General features: G+C 29.3%; 1 protein-coding gene across 1 annotated transcript in view; it reads left to right on the top strand.

Moving 5' to 3' along the window:
* The first annotated feature begins 5582 nt into the window (after window positions 1-5582).
* Window positions 5583-22754, top strand: part of LOC135931025 (endosome/lysosome-associated apoptosis and autophagy regulator family member 2-like) — a 29069-nt gene continuing 11897 nt past the window's right edge. Inside the window, exons 1-9 of the mRNA XM_065467878.1 lie at window positions 5583-5714; window positions 5760-5883; window positions 14205-14415; window positions 15889-16036; window positions 16894-16980; window positions 18488-18593; window positions 19066-19215; window positions 19563-19654; window positions 19852-20125. Coding sequence (XP_065323950.1) covers window positions 5628-5714; window positions 5760-5883; window positions 14205-14415; window positions 15889-16036; window positions 16894-16980; window positions 18488-18593; window positions 19066-19215; window positions 19563-19654; window positions 19852-20125 — 1279 coding nt within the window. The 5' untranslated portion in view covers window positions 5583-5627. The remainder of the gene's footprint in view (window positions 5715-5759; window positions 5884-14204; window positions 14416-15888; window positions 16037-16893; window positions 16981-18487; window positions 18594-19065; window positions 19216-19562; window positions 19655-19851; window positions 20126-22754) is intronic.

Below are 22754 nucleotides of genomic sequence, written 5' to 3'. Positions count from 1 at the left end.
ACAATCACCTGATAGGTATATATCGCAACAACTCATACCATTCCAAGTCACCACTTCACCAACTCTTTTAATTCATTAACTCTTTTAGTTGATGACTAAATTCGTTAAAATATTTTATCACAATTATTTCGACATCTACAGATAGTACATTTATTGTCTTCTTGCAAGAATTATGTAGTATATGGCATATACAGCCAATTGGTATTAATTCATTATTGTGTTGCCTCAATTCGGTAACTTTTGTTTTTGTCAAAATTTACAGGGGCATTATCGGCGCAGAAAGCTGACATGCAAATTTGATAAACCTGAAATAGCTATATTTACCATTATGTGGCTAGCTACATCGTTGGATTTTTCACTATCCGAGGAAAATTTTTTAACAGTTTTATGGAAATATGCTTATTCTTGTTGAAATATCGAAGGATCAAGGGAAATGTTTTTATATTTCCCATATTAGATGCATCTGTTAGAATTGAATATGGATGCCCATCTTTCAAATCGTCTAAAATTGACCTCTAAAATCCAGGTACTAAAACACTTGTGATATTGCTCATTTTGTTCCACCACAAGTAAGGTTTGCACTTATAATGGAGTCGTTAAATATCATGAGAAAAAGATTCGACTCACATTGTGATGATTAGCTCTGTGAATGTTAAACTACATGATAGATGTATACGATTTACGCAAATGTAGTTACATCTGTATTATTTATTATTTAGAATATTTTTGTATTGCAATCGATGTTGATATACCACCCCCCCCCTCTCCTCCCTGTACTGACTTATATGAATGAAATGATGTTGATTTATTATTGGATAAAAATAAAACAGGATAGAAAGAAATTTACAAACTAGACATGATTTTCGAATAAATATTTAAAATTATTTAAAAAATATAAAAATCATCAATTAATGTCTCTCAATATTATTATTATATATTAAATATCAGAGTTGTTAAACGCTATTTTTAAAAGTAGCGCGCCATCGCTATTGCTATTTGTTAAAAAAAGTAGCGCGCTACCGCTTTCACTATTTGTAAAAAAGTAGCGCGCTATCGCTTTCGCTATTTGTCAAAAAAAGTAGCGCGCTATTAGCTACTTTTCAAAAGTAGCTTTAGCTAATTTTAAGCTACTTTATATAAAAAAAAATTAAGAAACAAATGAAACAAATTTTTTTTATTTTTTTTTTTTGCTTATAATGTAAATGTATAATAAATAATATATAAAAATCAACATTTATAAATATAAAAATATAGTTAGTTTAGATTATAAAAAAATAAGCAATATAAATAAATATTTATTTAAATTTATTGCATTTTAATAATAATATCATTTCTGTTGCATGTGCGCTATTGTATATTTAAATACTTAAATAATTTATATTTAAAGTTAAGTGAAATTTATTTGTATATCTCAAGGCAATTAAATATATATATATTAATTTATATTTTCATTTAAAAAACCACTTGTTTTTTCTTTTTTAATATATAAAAATATATTGTAAATTACCATAATAATAATCGTTCCAATTTTAATCTTCAAAATTTCATATTGTGAATTCCTCCGTAACTTATTCAATACAATCACACATTTTATTCTATTCTTATATTATTCATTAATTTTAATATTATCATCATCAAGTCTAGAGCGACGATCAGAAAGTATAAGCTTTGATTTACTAAATAATCTCTCGACACTAGCACTTGAGGGCAAGGGGGTATTTAATTCTATATGTAAATTATTAATATATGAAAAATTATCAAAAATATTCATTTCAATATTTTTTGATTGGAAAAAAAGATCAATTGGATTTTCTATTAAATCATCTTTAATTTCAAAAAAATTATTTGAAGATGTCTTCGTGGTAGATACTCGGCAATCTATGTTTGTTGGAGTAAGATTATTCAGCTTCGCCATTAGCCTATCGTGTTGATGTTTGGCATCATCGGAATTTATATATGGCCAGTTTGGTTTAAACTTTGGATGAACCATTGTTGCTAAGACATTGTCATCATTGTATAAGTTTGGGAATCTAAAAGTTAAAAAAATAGAGTATTTTAAATATATCTTAATCATATAATTTTATAAATTTTTTAGCTTTAAACATTAAGTTAGAATAAATCTTCAGTCAAAATCAAAACATTATAAATTTTATTTACCTTCTCTCAATGCCTTTTAACAGAGAGTCTACTAGGGGCTGACATAAGATTAGATTATTCAATCTCTTTAATTTGGTATTTAGGATACTTAAAGTGGGAACATAATACCCCATCTCCATATTATCCTCTTCCAAAATTTCAAGGGAAACAGCAACATATTGCATAACCTAAAAAATAAAAATGATATGGAAATGAATCATTATTAATTAGAATTACTTCTGTACACTCTTTTATAAAAGTATGCTCTTCATCGTTAATTTATTCAATTTCAACAAGATCACAGAGATAAATAATCTCTAATCTTCTTTCCTCCAGAAAAAAAGCGAAGTTTTATTGCTTGGTATACAGAATTCCATCTTGTACGATATGGGGTTAATAAATACCTCCCTAATTTTTTTTAAACATGTCAGAACTTTTAGGAGATTTGTTCTGCTTATTCCATAAAGTTTGACATTTATAAAATGTCGATCTTGACACCCTTTTAAAATCTTCATCATTTAAAGCTCCTTCAGCATCTACTGTTGCTATCAAGTTTAAATTATGACAGGAGCATCTCTGATGGCTGGGTAACATTGTGGAGTTATTTGAAGATCCTATAGAATATTGATTAGATTAACATGTATTATAAAATAATTTAAATCTTCTTCTAAGATCTCATTAATATCATTGGCATCAACACCTATTTCCTCCTCTTCCAATGTTGACTATCATTCTGTATCTCATCTTCAGCATTATCCTTACCAAATATTCTATATTCATATTAAATAGGACAGATTAAATTATTCATCCAATTTTAATAGAAATGTCTAGTAATATTTATCAAAAATGGAGTGATAAAATCATTTCTTAGTATTCTAAATTTTGAACCTCAGGAATTATAATGTAACTAAGTAAAAATATTTTATCAAATGAATACATTGAATGAATTCCATGTACTGTATATAAATTGATGGCAATTAATCAATAAGAAATAAATATAGTAAAAATCTAATCATCCATGAATTTAATAACCATATCTTATTAAATGTTAGATTAGCTCAATGACACTGTACAATAAAAATTAATGAAATAATCCACCTCTGTTTTATATTTTATTAGTTAATTTCACTAATTTTATATAAATTATGATAATCATAATATTACTAAAATATGTATGTATTTAGTTAATAAAAATTCTATAAATAATGTGAAATATTAAAATACTAAATATTTTATAGATCAAATAATAACCATTCCATTTTGATTAATTTACTGCCCAAAAAATCATAACTTAAAATAAATATTATAAATAAATTTGTGATATAACCTAAATGCCTTCAGATAGGTAGACCCATTATCAGTAACCATCTTGCAAACTTTACTATGAATCCTAAAAGACTTGTGGATGTCAATAATTTTATTTGCAAGTATGTCATATGTCTGGCATCCTATAATCCTTTTAAGGGCTAAGGCTATAGATCTTCTTTTTAAAGTCCTTGGGTCTAACCAATGGCCTGTGATTCCCAAATAAGGTCTAAAAATATTTAATCAAATCAATTTATAAATATAAATAAGTTTTTACCTTCTGTTATGTGTCCAACTATCTGCCGCGGTACATACATAAGATATATCTGATAACTCTACTATTAGAGCATCTTTCATCACTTTGAAGTTGTCGGCTATTTTATTCATAAGTGTCTGGCGACATAAAACTATTGTGCCAGGGGATAAAGTTTTAATCATCATAGTAAATGATGGATTATCAACCAAAACAATTACTTTATCAGCCAATTTTTGTGAAATATTGGCATGTTTATTATCAGTTAATTTGGTTTGGATAGTATTTGTCTTTTTGAATGAAGATTCTCCTATACCAAAATTTTTTATATGTTTCTCTATTTCCTTATAGCAATTGGCGTGAAGAGTCTAATAAAATAAATAATATTATAATGTAAAAATAACAATTTATCTTTAGGTGTTTCTTCAGGTTATAGCTACTCGATTAATTTGATGATATATGTTTTTTACATTTTAAGTACAGGAATTTGAATCCAAATTTTGTTTTAATATTTATTTTAAAAAATTTTTTCAAATCTAGGGAATGGGAAATCGTTATTAAAGCTATTAAGTACATTTTCTTCCATTGAATCTTCCATGTCTGAATCACTTTCAAGGATTTGGATATCCATGGGCGATGCCATTTTAGATTATTAACACGGATTGTAAATAAAAATTAAAAATATATTTAAATTTCAAAATTAAATAATAAATTATAAAAATTATAATTAATTATGATATTATATTTAAATTTTCATGTTTATACTTACATTCATTATATTTTTTTAAAAAAGTAGCGCGCTAAAAAATTAAATAATTAAAAAAAGGTAGCGGCTATTAGCTATAGCTACCAAAAAAGATAGCGCGCTACTTTAACAACTCTGTTAAATATGTTAAAATACTAAAAAAAAATTGCGGGAGAAATTAAAAAATTGCGGTAGATTTTTGCGGGAGATTTCCAATTGCGGTAGTTTTGCTGGAGAAAGATGTCTGCGTGTAAACTAAAAAATTGCCGGAGTCTCCCGCTCTAGAGACCTCAAAGAAAATTTATACGCTAGACTAATAAATATCTCTCGAGATATGCAGATCCAACTTTATTTTCATCCTTGGATAGATGGAAAAAATTTATTTTCAACCCCCCTTCCCCCTATCCTGCTTACCATTTCAAAAAAGTGTCATTCATATTTACCTTTTCATATTAAAGTTCTTCTTCAGAACTGACATATCTTTTAAATAATTTTTATACTGGTATAGTAAACAATAATTTATTATGAAATAAATACTCTAATGATTGACACTTATTTTAAAATAAATTAGCACCTTCCTTCCTTTGTAAAGAGCTATCGACGCCTCTCCACATTAGTACAGATAACATTTTAATACAGAAATAATTGTATACACTCATTCTAATTTTTTATAATAAAATATTAATACCAACTAGTTTATTATCACCTTCAAATTCTTATTTATTATTCATAGCTGAGTTCAATTAGAATTTTGTTGGTAGGTTATAAATGGTGGCGGCTCACTATAAGATTTTTTAAATTTAATATCATGAGTGTTTTATAGAATAATAGATGAGCGTTATGGGGATGCCTTCTATCATGTAGATGGTGGGTGCAAAATTTGGAGCCCTACAATTTTAAATATTTGATAGTCAAAGACGGCTCTCATGGATCCCTGCTGGTCTTCCCCTATTTTCTTGTCGTTGTTTCATGATCTCCTCTGGTAAAAGCTTTTTTATATTTTTGGCTATTACAACATTATAGGACTAAGCACTTTTTACGTATCAGATGATCCAAAATTAAAATTAAGGTCTAAGCCAGTCTAAGCATAAGTAAACTCATCCGCCATATTTAGCCATTTTGTACACTTGATTTTTAAAATTATTAAAAATAAAAATTACCTGTGATTCTAAAAATGATAAAATATTGATGAAATATTTAAATTATTACTTTGTAATATATATTATTATAGCTATCTACTATACCATCGAAGAAGAGCTTCCCCGTTGCCAGAAGGTATAATTTAAAAAAGTTAATATTATGTATCTTAAAAAAATATAGGAAGATTTTCATTATGAGTTTACAGAATGTGATAAACATGGAGGCAGATGGAGAGTCTCAGTACCGGACCTAAATAAATGCATTGGCGGTGAACCCATGCCACCTCAGAGAGGGAAGGATTGCAGTAAATTTTTTTTTTGCTTATTATTAAGATGCATTAAAGTGATAATTTTTAAGTAGTTAAAACTAATTAAAACACTTCAAAATATTTAATAATGATTCTCTATATATTATCTATAATATTTTATATTGACTTGTTTGATATAAATTCTGTTCACACTTATATACAATTTAAATATTTTTCATTAAAGAATTAAAAAATCTAGGAAATTAATTCCAATTGTAATAGATTCTTGAAGAAAGAATTATTCATTATCTTTCAATTTTATTTATTAATATATTAAATTCTCTAGAATTGTATATTTTTACTTTTTATTAAACGTAAGAATATTAAAATTAGTATGTGTGATAATGACCATTATAATTTTAATCCTTACTTCCATAAAAATAGTAACATCTTAACCTCAACAATCAATTGCAGTTAAATTTGACCCATTAACAGTCCTCCATGTTTATCTGTTATTTACCATGCCCTCTGTTAAGTCAACAATTATATTATCTTTGGCAAAGGCTATGTACCCCTATTTAGGGGTAAATAGCATATTATATTTTAGGCCATTTGCTCCTGTTTGGGAGTAAATAGAAAATTATAGCCTACATGCCCCTGTTTGTAAAAACTATCCTTATTTTTAACAGTCAAACCTTGTTTTTTTAAAAACTATCTTTTTTTGTAAATTCTAATATTGTTTTTTAAAACTAACTTTGTTTTTTTGTAATATACACTTGTTTTTTATGCATTGTTTTATTTAAAAAAAATAAAATTATTTTTAGAAACAAATATCATTATCTTTTAATGTTCAGAATATATTACAAATAACATTATTTGATATTTGAATTTCTATAATAAAACTATTTTTTAAATCTAAATAAGGGCTAATGCAAAAATAGTTATTTAATTAAATTTTTCACTCCCACCCATTTTATTGCTGGCTTAAATCAAATTTTATAATTATAATCAATTGTGACAAATATGAATAAGCTTTATTAATATATATTTTATAAATTTAATCAAAATAAATTTATATAATCATTACAATAAAAGACAATTTATACAAAACCATAAATTTTTTCGTAGTTTTTTTATAATATTTTGGCAATGGAAATGGTACCAATTTAAGCATATATAGCACTTTATAGACAAATCATTTTTCAAAATTATGTCACATTTTTGGCAAAGCCATGGTTCCGCTAAAATATGATTCTCTAAATCATTTAGTTTTATCCATGCTTTCATTGTAACATATGATACAATGAGACCTATATGGACATCATCATTTTTAAGACATCGCATGTCCCTTGAAATAGTTGTAAAGATATCATCATTGACAATTATAAGCTGTTTTTCTATTTTAACCTTAGCATTAATTTTTGATAATCTTACTAAAATCCAAACTGCCTTTTCTATATTTGAATTGAGTAGGCCATTTTATATTCTGGTAAAAAAATATACAAAGTGTTTTAAAAAAATTCATACTTGCTATATCTGGATTCTTGCAAGATTCCATTTGAAGGTAAATAAAAAAAATATAAATACTTGAATTTATAGTGTTGTTAAACTACCTTATTTTGGTCAACTATATATAAAACAGCATAGCCATGTTTTTATCCAAACATATTCGAATCAATCTTCAAGTTGAGACTCAACTTAGAGGCTTAATTCATTTTTTAGGCTGAAAGCTTGACTAAGCCACAACAGAGATGGTCAAAGTTAGGTAATTTAACAACACTATGAATTTATATTGCTAATTATGAAATCAATAAATTCTGCATGAGAATAAGGTTGTTTTAATATTAAATAACAATGTTATAAAAATTATATATGACTTGGGGGTAAATAGGAAATTATATTTTAGGCTACTTGCCCCCATTTGGGGGTAAATAAAAAAAATTATAGGCAAGGTGCCCCCAAATGGGGGTAAATAAAAAATTTTAGGCTGCTGCCCTCAAATGGGGGTAAATAAGTAAATTTTTTTATGTAGATTCAAACATAACCCTGTTTTTTGTAATCAAGCCTTTATCTGTATATTCAAACATTGTTTTTTAAAACTAATTTTGTTTTTTTAATAAAATCTACCGGTTTATGTAATCAAACCTAATATATTGTGACAAACATGAAATAGCTTTATTAATCTATATATTTTATAAATATAAGCAAAATAAATAATATAATCATTACATTAACGACAATTTATACATAACCATATATGTTTTTGTGGTTTTTTTAAAAAATATTTTGGCAAAGAAGATGGTACCAATTTAAGCATATATCGCACATTATAGATAAATCATTTTTCAAAATTATATCACATTTTTGACAAAGCCATGGTTCCTCTAAAATAAGATTGTGTAAAACATTAAGTTTTATCAAAGCTTCCTTTGTAACATATGAAACAACGATACTAATATCGACATCATCATTTTTAAGACATCACATATCTCTCGACATAGTTGGATAGATATCATCTTTGATAATTAGTTGACAGCTTTTTCTATATTTGAAAGATGGGAGTAGGCCATTTTATTTTCTGGGATTAAAAAAAGTATACAAAGTATCTCTAGATTCCAACAAATTTTTATTTGCAAAATTATAATAAAGTTAATTTAAAAAAATATATATAAATACCTGAATTTATATTGCTAGTTATTATGAAAATTAATAACTTATACCTGAGAATTAGGTTGTTCTATTAAATATTAAGTTATAAATAAATTTACATGAAAGATAGAACTGTCTCCTATTTTGCTATTTTCAACAGATATTAGATTATTTATCTTACTCTTTTTTCTTCTTTCCGCCTGCCATGTCCTTTCATTCTGGCAGATAATATTAAATTAGCTATTTTGCTTTCCAAATTCTTTTTATCTAAAATAGTTAAAACAAAATTTTTTGACCGTGTTTAAAAATGCAAACTAATAATTTAAATTTATTTAAAAATGAAACTACAAATAATTTGATACTTTCATCATGTTTACGTTGTTTGTCTCTTTCCAAATATATTTTTTTAATTTAAATCAAGATATAATATTACTTTGGATAATTGCAGATACTTTCTCCTGTAAGGCTGGGGTATCATGAGGGTATTGTTAAGAGGCTGTGGCAGAATCTGTAGATTTAAAAATATTTATAATTTTGTAATAAATAAATTACCCCAATTTGATGGGATTACATAAAACAATTTATCGCCCTGATTACATTTCTCCATGATATCAAAGTTCTTTGTCAATAAAATCAAATTTATCCTGCGATAGATGTGAGATAAATTCTGTTTGGGATGTTTATTTCTTTATCATTTTATTATATTTTTCTCTTTGCGATAATTTTTTTTGTAAGATTAATAATCCCCACCAACTTCATCAAAAAAATGGTGGAAGGAGGAAATCCCGACACAGAAAATAATAAAAATATTAGTAGACTAACCCCTATTACGCATAAATTCAATGGCACTTGAAAAAAATTGACGAAAGATTATGGGAAATATAAACGACTTTTTTTCCAGAATTCAAGTATAGAGAATTGTTAACAGCTTATGCTTAAAAATTTTTTTTTTATGAAATAGCTGAAAGTTGCTCAGTAAAAACAGCTGTTGGTATTAATATATTCACATCTGTCGATTTACTGGATATGGGGTATAAGATTAATGTATCATTTGAACAATGTTCCTATGGGTATCTTACCACAATGCTCCTGCCTTTTAGGCATATTAAGGCTTTAAGAGCTACACTGCAGTAAAAAAATGGACAAAAGCCTATTCCTTATATTGCAATCCTAACACACACCAAGTGGGCTACCCAAATATTACCATAAATCAAACACCTATTTGCATTACAAAAAAAATCGCAAAAAGAAAAATATAATAAAATGATAAGAAAAATTAACACCCCAAGCAAAATTTTCTCACATCTATCGCAGGATAAATTTGAATTTATTGACAAAGAACTTTGATATCATGGAGAAATGTAATCAGCGTGATAAATTGTTTGATGTAATCCCATCAAATTATGGTAATTTATTTATTATAAAATTATAAATATTCTTAAATCTATAGATTCTTTGGAAATCAAAATAGCTAATTTAATATTACATGCTAGAATGCATGGCAGGCGGAAAGAATCCGATTTAACTGTAATAGGATTGTCCAGAAAAAAGAGGAAGAAAAATAATCAAATATCTGTAGAAAATATCGAAAGAGGAAACAGTACTATCTTTCATATAAATTTTTTTATAACATTTGATATTTAATATTAGAACAACCTTATTCTTAGGAATTCTGGACTTCTGCCATTATTATATATGAAGCTCCATATATTTTCAGCAATTAAATATTTGCCTATCCCTTCCTTCCTTCCTTCCTTCCTTCCTTCCTTCCTTCCTTCCTTCCTTCCTTCCTTCCTTCCTTCCTTCCTTCCTTCCTTCCTTCCCTTCCTTGGCATTAAATAAGTGGACCATGCGTTCTAGGCTTCCAAAAAAAAACACTTAGCGTGACGCTTTTTAAATTTTTTTTTATCAAATTAGTAACTAAACCTGATTGAATTGATAAACAGGATAAACATACCTTGTATAATTATTATTAGATACGCTTTGTTTAATTATATTAAATATTTTTTTTTCTTTCTCCTCTTCTTATTACGAGTATTAGATTACAATTATCGTACATTTATTTTATTTATTATCGATTTCATCAAATTTGTTTTATTTTTTTTATTATTGTCAAAAAAAAATGTGATATCCTTCTTTACTATAACGTTAATTATATTAATAAAATTAGAAATTCTTTATGCGAATAAAATTAGACGCTAAATAATGAAATGACGATTTTATTAATTATTTAAAATTAAGTAATAATATCTTAATTTTTTATTACGGATTTGTTCCTCACTCACAACCTCTCCCTCCACATTAGCTAGAAAAGAAAAATGAAAAATAATATTATTTAAAAAATAATCGAAAATTAAATATAGGATTTTTGTGGCCCCGACAAAAATTTTATTTCCGAATTCGGCCATGAGTTATTCTAGTTATATTTACCCAAATTATCGATCGAATTAGAATGATTGATTTTTTTAATTACGTCATTAAAATTTTGCTAATTAAAAAGAAAATATTGTTAATCGAAAAACGTCAATCGACGCATCCCTTGAATGCGATAAGTAGTCTTAAACCCTAGGGTTCGACGCGGATTCGGGGTTTATAAACTTTTGAGAAACGGTGTGGGTGGGTGGTCATATTTTGAAACATGTTTTGTTTTTATGAACATTTTTTTTAGCCCCCGTTTAACGGTTGAATTCAATTTTTTAAAAATTTCTTTCTATCTTCTTAATAATAACGTCAGATTCGAGCCTCTTTTTAAAAAATGACTGATGTTTTAGCCAGAAAAAATATTGATTAACACATCAAGATTTCGCTAATAGAATGTTCAAATCATTGTGCTGAGCAAAATCTTTACATTATATTCAGTAATAAAAAATATCAATTATATATTATAAATAATAATTAATAAATATATCTTATTATTTCCAATCAAATCAATAATTTTTAATAAATTTGCATGCGAAAAATATACCTATTTTCAAAACCTGTGACATACACACCCTTTTATGGGCCAAGAGTATGCGCAGTAGACTTTAATTATTATAATTTTTATAAAAAATTAAGTTGCCAAAAAATATAACTAAATAAAATACATAACATATATTACATAATACTAAACTAAATATAATTTCACGAATTGATGCTGATACATATTATAAACAAAAATCATACCATATTATCTACCAACTATTGTAATAGCAGCGTTTCGTATTTCCCACACCACATGTCTGTAGTTATCATATGACCATTCACTTCTTTTCCATCTTTATCCATTATCAATTGCTTCAAGTTATCCATTTTCTTTAGTGCCTGCTTGGTTATGGACGGTTTCTATACATGATCTTAGGATTCCAGGGAAACTTTCTATTGGCTAAATTGCTTCTACCTGGGAGGTTCGGATCATTATTAGTCGGGATTATACATCTAAGTACAAATGCTGTTGGTCGTAGTCTATTCTTCATTTTTCGGGGTTGATTATCGCACTGTCCAATGAGATGATTATTTGCTTGACATTTAAAACAGCGTCTTTTTTTAAAAAAAAGAATGATAGCTCATATATTATTAAACGGTAATTCAGCAAATATCAATCCAACGGTGATTCACAGAGACCGTCAATCACCAGGCAGGCAATAGAAGAAAGGGTTAATTTGGAACAATTGACGGCTACTAATGATAATGGTCCCATGGTTGCAACTTTCTAGATGTTGTTGGGAGACCTCCTATTACAATAGTTTGTAGAAAATATTGTATATATCATGTTTATAATTTATAGTTACCACAATTTTTGCAAAAATCATAAGTATAACGTATACGTTATTATATATGTGTTTACATCAATTTTTATAAAACGATATCAGGTGTAGTCGACTGCATGTCCTTATCCCATAAAGGGTGGGTATGTCACCGAATATTGAAAATACTTATATATTTTTCGACTTATATTTAGTCAAATATTATTTATTTTTTTAAATTTAGTCATATTTTTTAAATATAATTCATAATTTATTTTATTTCTCAATTTACTCCAAAATGTTTTATTAGTCAATTATTATCTTATTCCAGCCTTCAACTTATTTTCAGAATACATCATATCAAGCCTATGTAATTTGCAAATCAAAAATGGCTTCTCTTTTTGTGTTTCAAAATCCGTGAAAAAAATTAATGAATAAAAACATGATCAGTCTACGTTTTTGTATCTCGTAAAAATGAATGATTGACATATAATTATCAATTATATAATATTAAATAATTATCAATTATATCTTAAATATATCATCGATTAATTATGTTATAATTTTATAATAATATAATGGATTTTTTTTTGTCGAGCGCATAAAATATTTTTTCGCAACTTCTCAATTATGAAATTCGCCCATTTTGAATAGAAACAACCTATCACATTTTTAATTCTTTTATTTATTATTTTATTCCTGGTATTTTTTAAAAATTTATATTCATAAACTATATTGGGGTTTTTTTCGGAAAGAACCGGATAAGGGCAAACGGTTTTCCCCTGGCACGGAATTTTACGTATATCGACTTTCCCGCCAAATTTAACATATTCTAGCTCTTACCCAAGCGAAAATTTAAGGGGGAAAAAAATTATTCGGATTTGCAGAAATTCCAGTTTACTCCATTTTGGAATATCTACTTTAACGTACTTTTTGCAACGATGCTATTTCTATTGTAGGTCTGCAAATGCTATAATTCTTAGGCCCGACCCGGCAGGAAAATGGGCTCTGTCCAACCCAGCCCGGTTCCATTGATTTTTTTTTACATACAAGGCTTAAACCAAAATATGTATTGTTTGAACAGCAAAAATAAACAACGAAAAACGCTATACTTTATGGATTATAACTTCCACGAAATATCAGAACTCATTAAATATATTTATACAACAAAATAAATTTGCCCGACTCGGTCCGGAAATTTTTTTGTACCGTCCGGTTTATTAAAATTTTTCGGGCGGGTATTGCAAATCTTAAATTTGTATACTCAAAACTATAGGAAGTGAAATGCACTGATACAAGGGCAATCCAAATGAATAGTTTTTTTTTACGTCAGGCAAGATAATATCCACAATAGTCAGCTGTTATGAATCACGTCAGCAAAAAACAAAACTTAAAATAAAACATTTTAAAAGGCAAAATATGAGTAAAATTAACAGTAATGAAGTGGTGTATGATAAATTAAATCACCTCTGAGAATTTTCAGTTTGTATTCGTTTTGTTTAAGGGATTTCTTTAGAAAGAGCTAACATTTATTTTTATAAACGGTGGTTTTTTCCAATATTTTTCGATATTTAATAATCTCATTAATTATTAATCCAACAAACGCTTTACCTGGTCTTGTTCTTGTACTTTTATAAAAATAATTATATAAAACCAAAATATCAATTTAAGATGTACAAAATAATAAATTTGGATATTTAAAAGGTTTTCCCCTTTTTATTCGAATAATTTTTGTTTTGGGGGTTTACCGATTTTTTATTGGTTCCAGACCGAAATACTCGACTCGGTCCGGTATTGAATTTTATGAGTACAATTTTTTTGATACCGGTGGGATCAGCTGATACCTTAGAGCCTTAGAGTAACGGTTGAGATTGTATCTGCCATAAAAGTGGCTTAGACGCAGCCTTTTGGCTCCATCACGAAGCTAATTAATAGCGCGAAATATGATCAAAACAATTTTTATATAAAATAAATTTATTAATAAATTTTTTTTAAAAAAAAAAGTGTTTTCCTGTTCGCCCGGTTACTTTCTCGATATTCAAGGAGATCAAGAGTGCCACCCGTGCCTCTCCGGCACTTACTCGTTGGGCGGTGGTTTGAGGTTCGAAGAGTGGAATTCCTTGCCTCCCGGATTTAAATCTCTCAGCGAGGGAGTCGAGGACAGGGACCTTGGCGATAAGGATGCCTCCGATTTCCTTAAATACAATTGCTCCAAGTTTAAATCTCCATTTAAACATTAGTACATTGACTATTTTTTTAGATTAGGTTGGCTCACAAATAAGCCAGGGTTCTAACAAGTTCATATATGGGGGTGGGGAAGGACATATTTGGCGAAAGAATTTATGATTTTTTGATAGTTATATGTTCTAACTCCACTTTTGGCGGTAAATTAAGTTATGATCGATATTTTATCGTCAGGGGTTCCCTCCCTATTTTTACGTTACTCCCTTTTCCCCTATTAAATATTATATATATTTTTTAAACGAGATAATAATATATAATATAGTCAGTTGAACTTGCCTAATTTGGGCTATTGATAATTCGGGTGACTCCATATTTTGACCAAAATTTTTGAGTCCCAATCAAATTCTTTTGGGCAGCTGTCTAGTCTAAGTTGGGCAAAATCATGGTCTCGACGAAGCCCAAATTAGCCATGTTTTATTTTATTGTTATCATGATATCCAACGAAATATAGAACGGAGTTCTTCACTATACTTTAAATAAAAAAATTTTTAAAAATATGCCCTAAGTGTGAGCTCAGGTTAATAGTTTTCCTTTTCCCATGAAATATAGTATAGCATTATATTGATTTTTATCGCAATTTTGATCGATTCTTAATAGGAAAATCACGTTTTTTTTTAAAAAAAAATTGCTACCCATATCATTAACGTTGCGATATCGTTAGCTCCTCTTGATTATTTAGGCGTGCTGGACATTAGTACAAACTTAGTCTTACAATTCATTCAAAATGCAATAAAAAGTGTACATTGAAGTCCACCATTGAAAGACATATAAAACTACAAGTGAATGATATTGACTACAACTGGCTTCAATATATGTATAATCTTAATAAATAAATCGGCAGTCTAGATTGGTATTAATGTCATCGAATTTTCAAGGAACATATGGTCCACTATTTTAATTTCGTACCCGATTTACAGAACAGTTTCTGGTCTTGATTTAGGCTTCATTCCGGTCTGCCTTGATTCTCTACTACTACCGTCTAAAAATGTTACGCTCAAATCAGATTTAGCCTTTGTAGGAGCACGCTTTATCCCTAACCAATTTCCTAAGCGATGCCCTAAAATAAACTAATATTTTATTATCACTTAAAAAAACATTACTTAAAATCGATTTTTTTTGGCGGAGAAAATAAAAAGTTAATTGGACGAAGGGAAATTCATTTAAAATTCGATCAAAAGTAGCATCAATAAAAAGTTGAGTGGACGAAGGGAAATCCATTTCGATAAAATTTCGATCAAAAGTAACACCAGGACCCTGTAATTTACAAGCCATTGATGATAGGTGTGAATTTCTTGGGAAATTTTTTTTTTTTGGCTGTTTTCAATTCAAGTGGTATCTGATCTTATGATAGGTTGTTAATATTTTATCAAAACTACAGAATAATGTTGATATCTTAGTTTTTTTATTATACATTAAATTTTTCAATTATTACATTTATATTAAGATCACTGTGGAGAGCCTCGGGCGAATTTTTAGCGTCTTATCCCAACCTTTGCGTCGCTTCCTTGTATTACACGGTCAAATTAGTCAAGCCCGGAAAACTGAAGTTCGTGTACCGTTATTCCAACATTGACACCTTTTTCAATTATATGGTTAGTTTTTATAGATTTTTTCTTGAAGTCACATTAGTATCCTTTTTAGAACATGATGACCTTTATGTTAGAGGCCCGGCCCGGCCCAAACGGTCTTCGGGCCGGGCTCGGGCCTAATTCTATTTAAAATAATCGGGTTCGGGCCGGGCAGGGTCTAATATTTTTAAAAAAATTTCGGGCCGTGTCGGACCTTGGGAATTTTATTAAATACATCTAAATTTATCAATTTTATATTGAATTATGTAAAATAAAAAATTTTAATTTAATTTTTTGAAACTAAACTCTATATAACATATGTCTTTTATTTAAGTAATTATAAAAATTAATTTCTATATTTAAATAAATTCGGGCCTGGCGTGGCTGGTAAATTAATTTAAAATAAATTTAGGGTTCGGGCCGGCCAGCAAAACTTTTTAAAAAAATTTCGGGCCGGGCCGGGTTTGAAAAATTAAGCCGGATGCAGATCACTACTTTATGTGCCTAAAAACGGCTATGTCACGTAGTCTTTTAATATTGTACTTTGCGATATCATTATATATCTTAGATTTTTTTTCTAATCACCACACTAGTACACTAATAAGGATCTTTTGCAAAGTTATAGTAAATCTTCTTAATCGCCATTAAAGGAGAAAAAGAAGATTATAATATAAAATAATTATATTACTCTAACTTTGCGAAATACACTAATAAGGTCTCTAAGAAAAATATAACACCTTTTTTTAGTAAAATAATGCCCTCTTTTTTTTCAAAAACACAGTTTCCTATACGGATCAAAAAGAAGGAGCGATATATTAAATATTATGGACAAATATTTTTTTTTAGTCTTATTAAATCAAATATTACCTTTTATTTTAAAGGTTTTGAACGAGCAATGTCAAAATTTAAAAGATACCAAAGTTAGATGGCCAGAACTGACGGAGGAAAATGATTGGAAATTGGAAGAAGTAATATAAGTTAGACATACTTCCAAATATGTTTCATCTTAAAAAACAGTCCGATTCATAAAAAGGAATACAAAGTGGCTAATAAAGTTATTAGTATTCGATCAAAAAATTTACTAATACTTATTTGATTGGTATAATTACGAATAGTAAATTAGATTATTTGATTTATACAATTCCTATTCTATTTTGAAATAGACCTATTTTTTTTTAAATAAAAAATGTTTTCTGATTTAATATTTTAGCGCTTTATAAACACTTCTTTAAAAAAAAGTAACGCGTTACTTCGTTACTTCTATCCTCAGGATGGATCTTTTGTTTATCGATATGATACTGAATTCCAAATACATTTAGCGGATTTGTGGAGATATTATTTTTTCATTGCAATTTCATAATTTTATATATTAATCGGAAATGAGAAGATAAAGATTCTTAAATATTATGTTCTTTTATATGCTGCTCTTTTTCCTGACTGGTGGTAGTGATATCTGGTCATTGGGCGTCTCTTAAAAGTTTGTTTCTATTTTAAACTGGGATAGCGGAGTATTGGACAAGCTTAAAAACTATTTTTGTTACCAAAAATAAAACATCTGTACAATCTTTCAAAATAATAGGTATTATGACTCCAAGTAGATTGGGAGTTGTGATATATTGATGAATTTATTACCACCGACTAATTCGAGTAATGAAATCGTTTAAAGTGGGGATAACATGGTTATCTTTAAAGGATTACAGGTTTATCAAAATTGCAACACTTTTTGATGATTTGCCACCATATTTTTTGTACACAATATTTAGGTTCTGCCTGTGATTGGCTCAATATGTTTCAATTTTATGTAGGCCTATGAGAGTGCTGATGACTAACATATGTTTATGACATGAATGATGATATCATTACCCCATGTTAAGACAAAAACGGACTTATAAAAACGCTCTAATAGACAGATATTGTAAGTGACCAGTTTAAAGGTGAACGCTTCGAAAATAAAGTTTCTGTAATGCAATAACGTATTTTGGATTTCGGATATATAAACAAGGTATCCACCCTGTCAAAGATAAAAATCTAAGCAATTCGTAAGATGTATCTTCCAATAGTTAAATACCAGTACCATGAGTGAGGGGTTAATTATAAATTTATAGTTGAAGCCTTTTTCAGCAATGAAGATTATCTTTGATTTGAAGTTGAAAAATTACACAATGCGAGAAAGGATCTTTGGAACTAATAAGCGTAACCATGAGTCTGTCGATTAGGCTTTAGTCTTTATTTTGAGGAAGTGACTCTTTAAATTACTCGTCGTTATTTCGCATGGTGAATGTATTACCGTTTATCATTACTTTACATATATATATATATAACGCATTACCTCTTACTTTGCAGAATACAAATGACGTCACTTTACAGCAATGCGTTATATAATTTATAATATGCGTATTTTTTTAAAAATAACTCATTCAGTAAGATTATTGTATTTATAACTAAGAATCGAATGATATTTTTTATTTGTACTAGATCGACTTGAAATCCGGTCAAAATATTATAATTTGGAGGAGCGCGGGAGTGATAGAAAGTCCAAGCTTAACAATGGCCATTCTTATTCAAAAGATTCAAATCGAAGGTTTGTTTTTTTTTGCCCCTGATATTTAATACTCTAGAGTATAGTTGAGTAATGGCTAAATGTCGGGTAATTTTGGCTCAATCTACAAACGCTTGCTGGAGAAAACCCTTTAGCATTAAGGCGTTTTAAAATTTATATTCGTTTCTTTCAAATTTGAGCTACTACTCTGAGGCCAAATAGTTTTCGGCTAAAAACTGGGGGTAAAATTTGGCTAAAATATAGTAATTACTCTATATTCTAGAGGGCCTTTATTATTTTTTTGAGCTTGAGAATTATATAAAGTAAAAAATTTTTTATTGATTTTTGTTCTCTCAATTATACACTTACCATATAATTTTGTTTTTGTACATTCTCGTAAACATTCTTTAAATTGGACTAAGATTATTTTAGGTTAAAAGCTGAACCCTAAAATGTTTAATTTTTTTGGAATACTCCTAACGATTAATTTTATTAAAAAAAACATGTTTCATAGGTGTAGCCTACGCTTCTCAGTGCGATAAATGCCCGGCGGGAACTTCTAGCCCGAACGGATCTACCGAGTGTCCATCTTGTTCGGAAAATTACTATACTCCACTACCCGGGTCACCATCCTGCCTTGCCTGTCCGTCTCATAAATATTCTCGTAAATACCCAAATCATAATGTCGTTATAAAATGAACTAAGTTTACGTTTCTTTTTTTCCCCCAATAAAATAAACTCCATTTGATTTGTCGGACTCGAGAAAATTAATTAAAAGGAAAATCTTCTAAACCGCAAAATATGTCAGCCTGTTTTCTATTATTTTTGTTGGAATAAATCATACATGTTAAGGAATATGTTGCCCAAAGTTTATTTTTTTCTAGTGTTCTTAAGTTTTTTGGACACTTATTTCTTAAAACATTGTTGTTCACCAAAAGTTTAAACCAGCTGTAGACGTAGCCTAAAAAAAAATTAAATATATATATTTTTTATATCAAACACCAAATTTAGCCAAAAGCTCCTCCCAATGCTTTGAAAGGGAGCCGTGCAGGGTCGCCGATTATATCGAAACGTATTCGGAATGCGACACCAAGACTAAAAAGGTTTGGTTCAATTTTTGTAAAATAAATAAATTAACATATCCCCGAGGAAAAAAGAAAGAAGAAAAATATTACAGATTTTAAAGAAAAAGTAACGAAAGATAAATCAATTCGTGATCCATAAATCCTCTCGAAAAGGGAATTATAACAAACCCAACGCACATTCTTAATTTAATTAATGTAACTTACTATCATACTAGAGGAAACTGATATACTCATGGATATCCCCTAAAATTTGCTCGGACACGCTAAAAGGTTCTATCAGGCTACCTTCCTCCAAGAATCAATATGTAGATTGTCAACCCTGCAATGCCGGTATGTATTATAACAGCACCTCTATTCACGATCTTAAACGCGCAGATACGAACACATCTATAAGCCTGAGCCTTGAAGATAACATTGAAATGGAAGGAGTTGGGATGTGCCATTTTAGTCCCGCTGGGACATACACTGACGGTCTTAATTTTACCACCGGTAAGTCTTTCTTTAGTGATGTTTAAAATTTTATTTACAAACAGGAAAATGGAGAGGAGTTGGCTTTAAGTGTCACATTTAAATTATCTAAGAAGTGAGTTGGGACACAATTTTACAAAGTGTAGACTTTGTACCCTTAATTTTCTGGTGTCAAAAATGTTTCATATTGTGGCCAGGGCAGAATAAATCATCTTTAGCTGAAAAAATATATTATTGACATAATATTCTTTATAAAATAAATTATAATATTAGAGAATGAGAATATAAATTAATAATCTTGATTTTATTCAATGTTAATTTGATTATCTTGACTGAAAATTTAACAACCAAATAAAAATGAAAGGATTTGGTGGTTGATTTGACTTAAAAACTCGGCTTAAATTATTTATAAAATTTCAAAATAAATAAAGATATTTTTATAATATAATAAAATAAAATAAGTTTTTTCGATGTTTTTTTAAGAAAACGTTACCTCTAGAAGTAGGTAACGAATGGCGTTCCTTTTCGTCAAAAATGTAACGGCATTAGTAACGACTTTACTTTGTTGACGTTACTTTGCAGCACTAATTATATCCCATTTTTTTGCAACCATTTTATGACAATGGTGCACAATTTGGTTTTATTATTTTCACGAATAATCTATTTTTTATGAAAATTAAATTTATGCCTTAAAAAACACTCATTAATTTAATCAATCTTATTACCTTCCTAGTACTGGTCGAAAGTTATTTCCTAATAATTTAATTTTCTATATTACGCTTAATCTTTGGTTTTTTATGAGGAATTGATGGCAGGGAAGAATCAATATTCCATTGATAAGATAGATTAGCAGACTAATGATGAATTTCATACCTTCGGAACCTTTTGTAAGATATTTTTTCACAGGGAACTGATGTTTACTGGGTGGCTAGATAAACTAGCAAATCATGTTAGATATGAAAAATAGAGATCTACAAATCACGGCCAGAGCCCGGTCCGGTTCGAGCGGTTTCGGGCCGGGCTGCGTCTAAAATAATTTTGGTTCGGGCTGGGCCGGGTCGGGCCTAAATTTTTAAATATATCATTACATGATTTTAGGAAGACAGACCGTTTTAATGTGTTGTATGCATTGTTAAAGTCAATTTTAATTAGGTGTTTATTTAGAGGATTATTTTGAAGATAGATGCGGGTTATATGAGCGGCAGACTCACAGCCGCCTTTGACACCAACCCCTAGTTGAGTTGAAGTGAGAATTGTGGAGACTTTCTCATTGATTCGAGCCGAAATTAACTTTGATACTAATCTCCTAAAGAGGGTGCCTATGGCAATTGGGCGTAAGAGCGATTGAAGGCATGAGACCGATATATCTTCAAGACCTAACAATCCCTCTTCTAAATTCTCAAACCTACTTAACAGTATAACTCTCCTTTGTAACAGGATCTTACATGGTGACGTTCCTACCTTCGCCCAGCCAATTTTTGGAGCAAAACTAATCTCTCTTACAAAACCCAACAAAGACCTACGCCCAATTGCCATAGGCACCCTCTTTAGGAGATTAGTATCAAAATTAATTTCGGCTCGAATCAATGAGAAAGTCTCCACAATTCTCACTTCAACTCAACTAGGGGTTGGTGTCAAAGGCGGCTGTGAGTCTGCCGCTCATATAACCCACATCTATCTTCAAAATAATCCTCTAAATAAACACCTATTAAAAATTGTTAACAATGCATACAACACAATAAAACGGTCTGTCTTTCTAGAATCCTTCATCAATAGCTTCCCATGCTACTCCAACTACATTTTAAGCTGCTATGCGATTCCCTCCATCTTACAATATGGTGAATATAGGCATTCTTCTTCAGAAGGAATTTAACAGGGTGATCCCCTAGAGTCGATGTTATTCTGTCTAGGAATAGACAATCTAGTTAAAAAAATTAAAAGCAGCTGCCTGTTAGATTTTCATATCTGGTACATAGATGACGGGATTATAAGCGGAAGCCCAGAAGAGATAGACAAAACCCTAGAAATTTTGCAAAAGGATATGCCAGACATAGGCCTCCTCTTAAACGTCAACAAAACAGAATATGTCAGCTCGCTACGCCTTTAATGAGGTTATGGCCGAAGAACTAACACATCTTGGCTCACCATTTGGAGGTTACTTAGCAGTTGAAGCCTTTTTTCAGGCTACTACGAATAATTTAAACAATACGGAGGAACTACTTATGCAACTTCCCACACATAAATCTTTCTTCTTAATTAAAAATTTCTTCAATATACCAAAGATCCTATATGCCCACAGTCAACTGCTGTTTTTAAACATCCTAAACCCTTAAGAGCATATGAATCCATAATTAAAAACATCATGGAAAAAATAACTAACCTCAAATTTAACTGCAATTCGTGGCATCATGCCACTCTCCCCTGCAATAAAGGAGGCTTAGGGTTACGATCACCCATAGCCCTATCAATTAGTGGTTTCATCTCGTCCAGATTGGCAAGCTCCAAAATAATAACTGATCACCTGTCCTTGCCAGATGCACCTGACGAAGCCAATGTCATATGGAAAGCCTCAATCGGAGATGAATGTCAACCAACAGCCTCCCATAAACAAAAGGATTAGGATAATCCGATGGCAAGGTACGTTGATTAC

Source organism: Gordionus sp. m RMFG-2023, chromosome 1 (genome assembly GCF_954871325.1).
Source record: "Gordionus sp. m RMFG-2023 chromosome 1, tfGorSpeb1-WG-v2, whole genome shotgun sequence".
Classification (NCBI taxonomy): domain Eukaryota; kingdom Metazoa; phylum Nematomorpha; class Gordioida; order Chordodea; family Parachordodidae; genus Gordionus; species Gordionus sp. m RMFG-2023.
The sequence above is the reverse complement of the archived record's forward strand: the minus strand, read 5'-3'. Positions and strand labels throughout refer to the sequence as shown.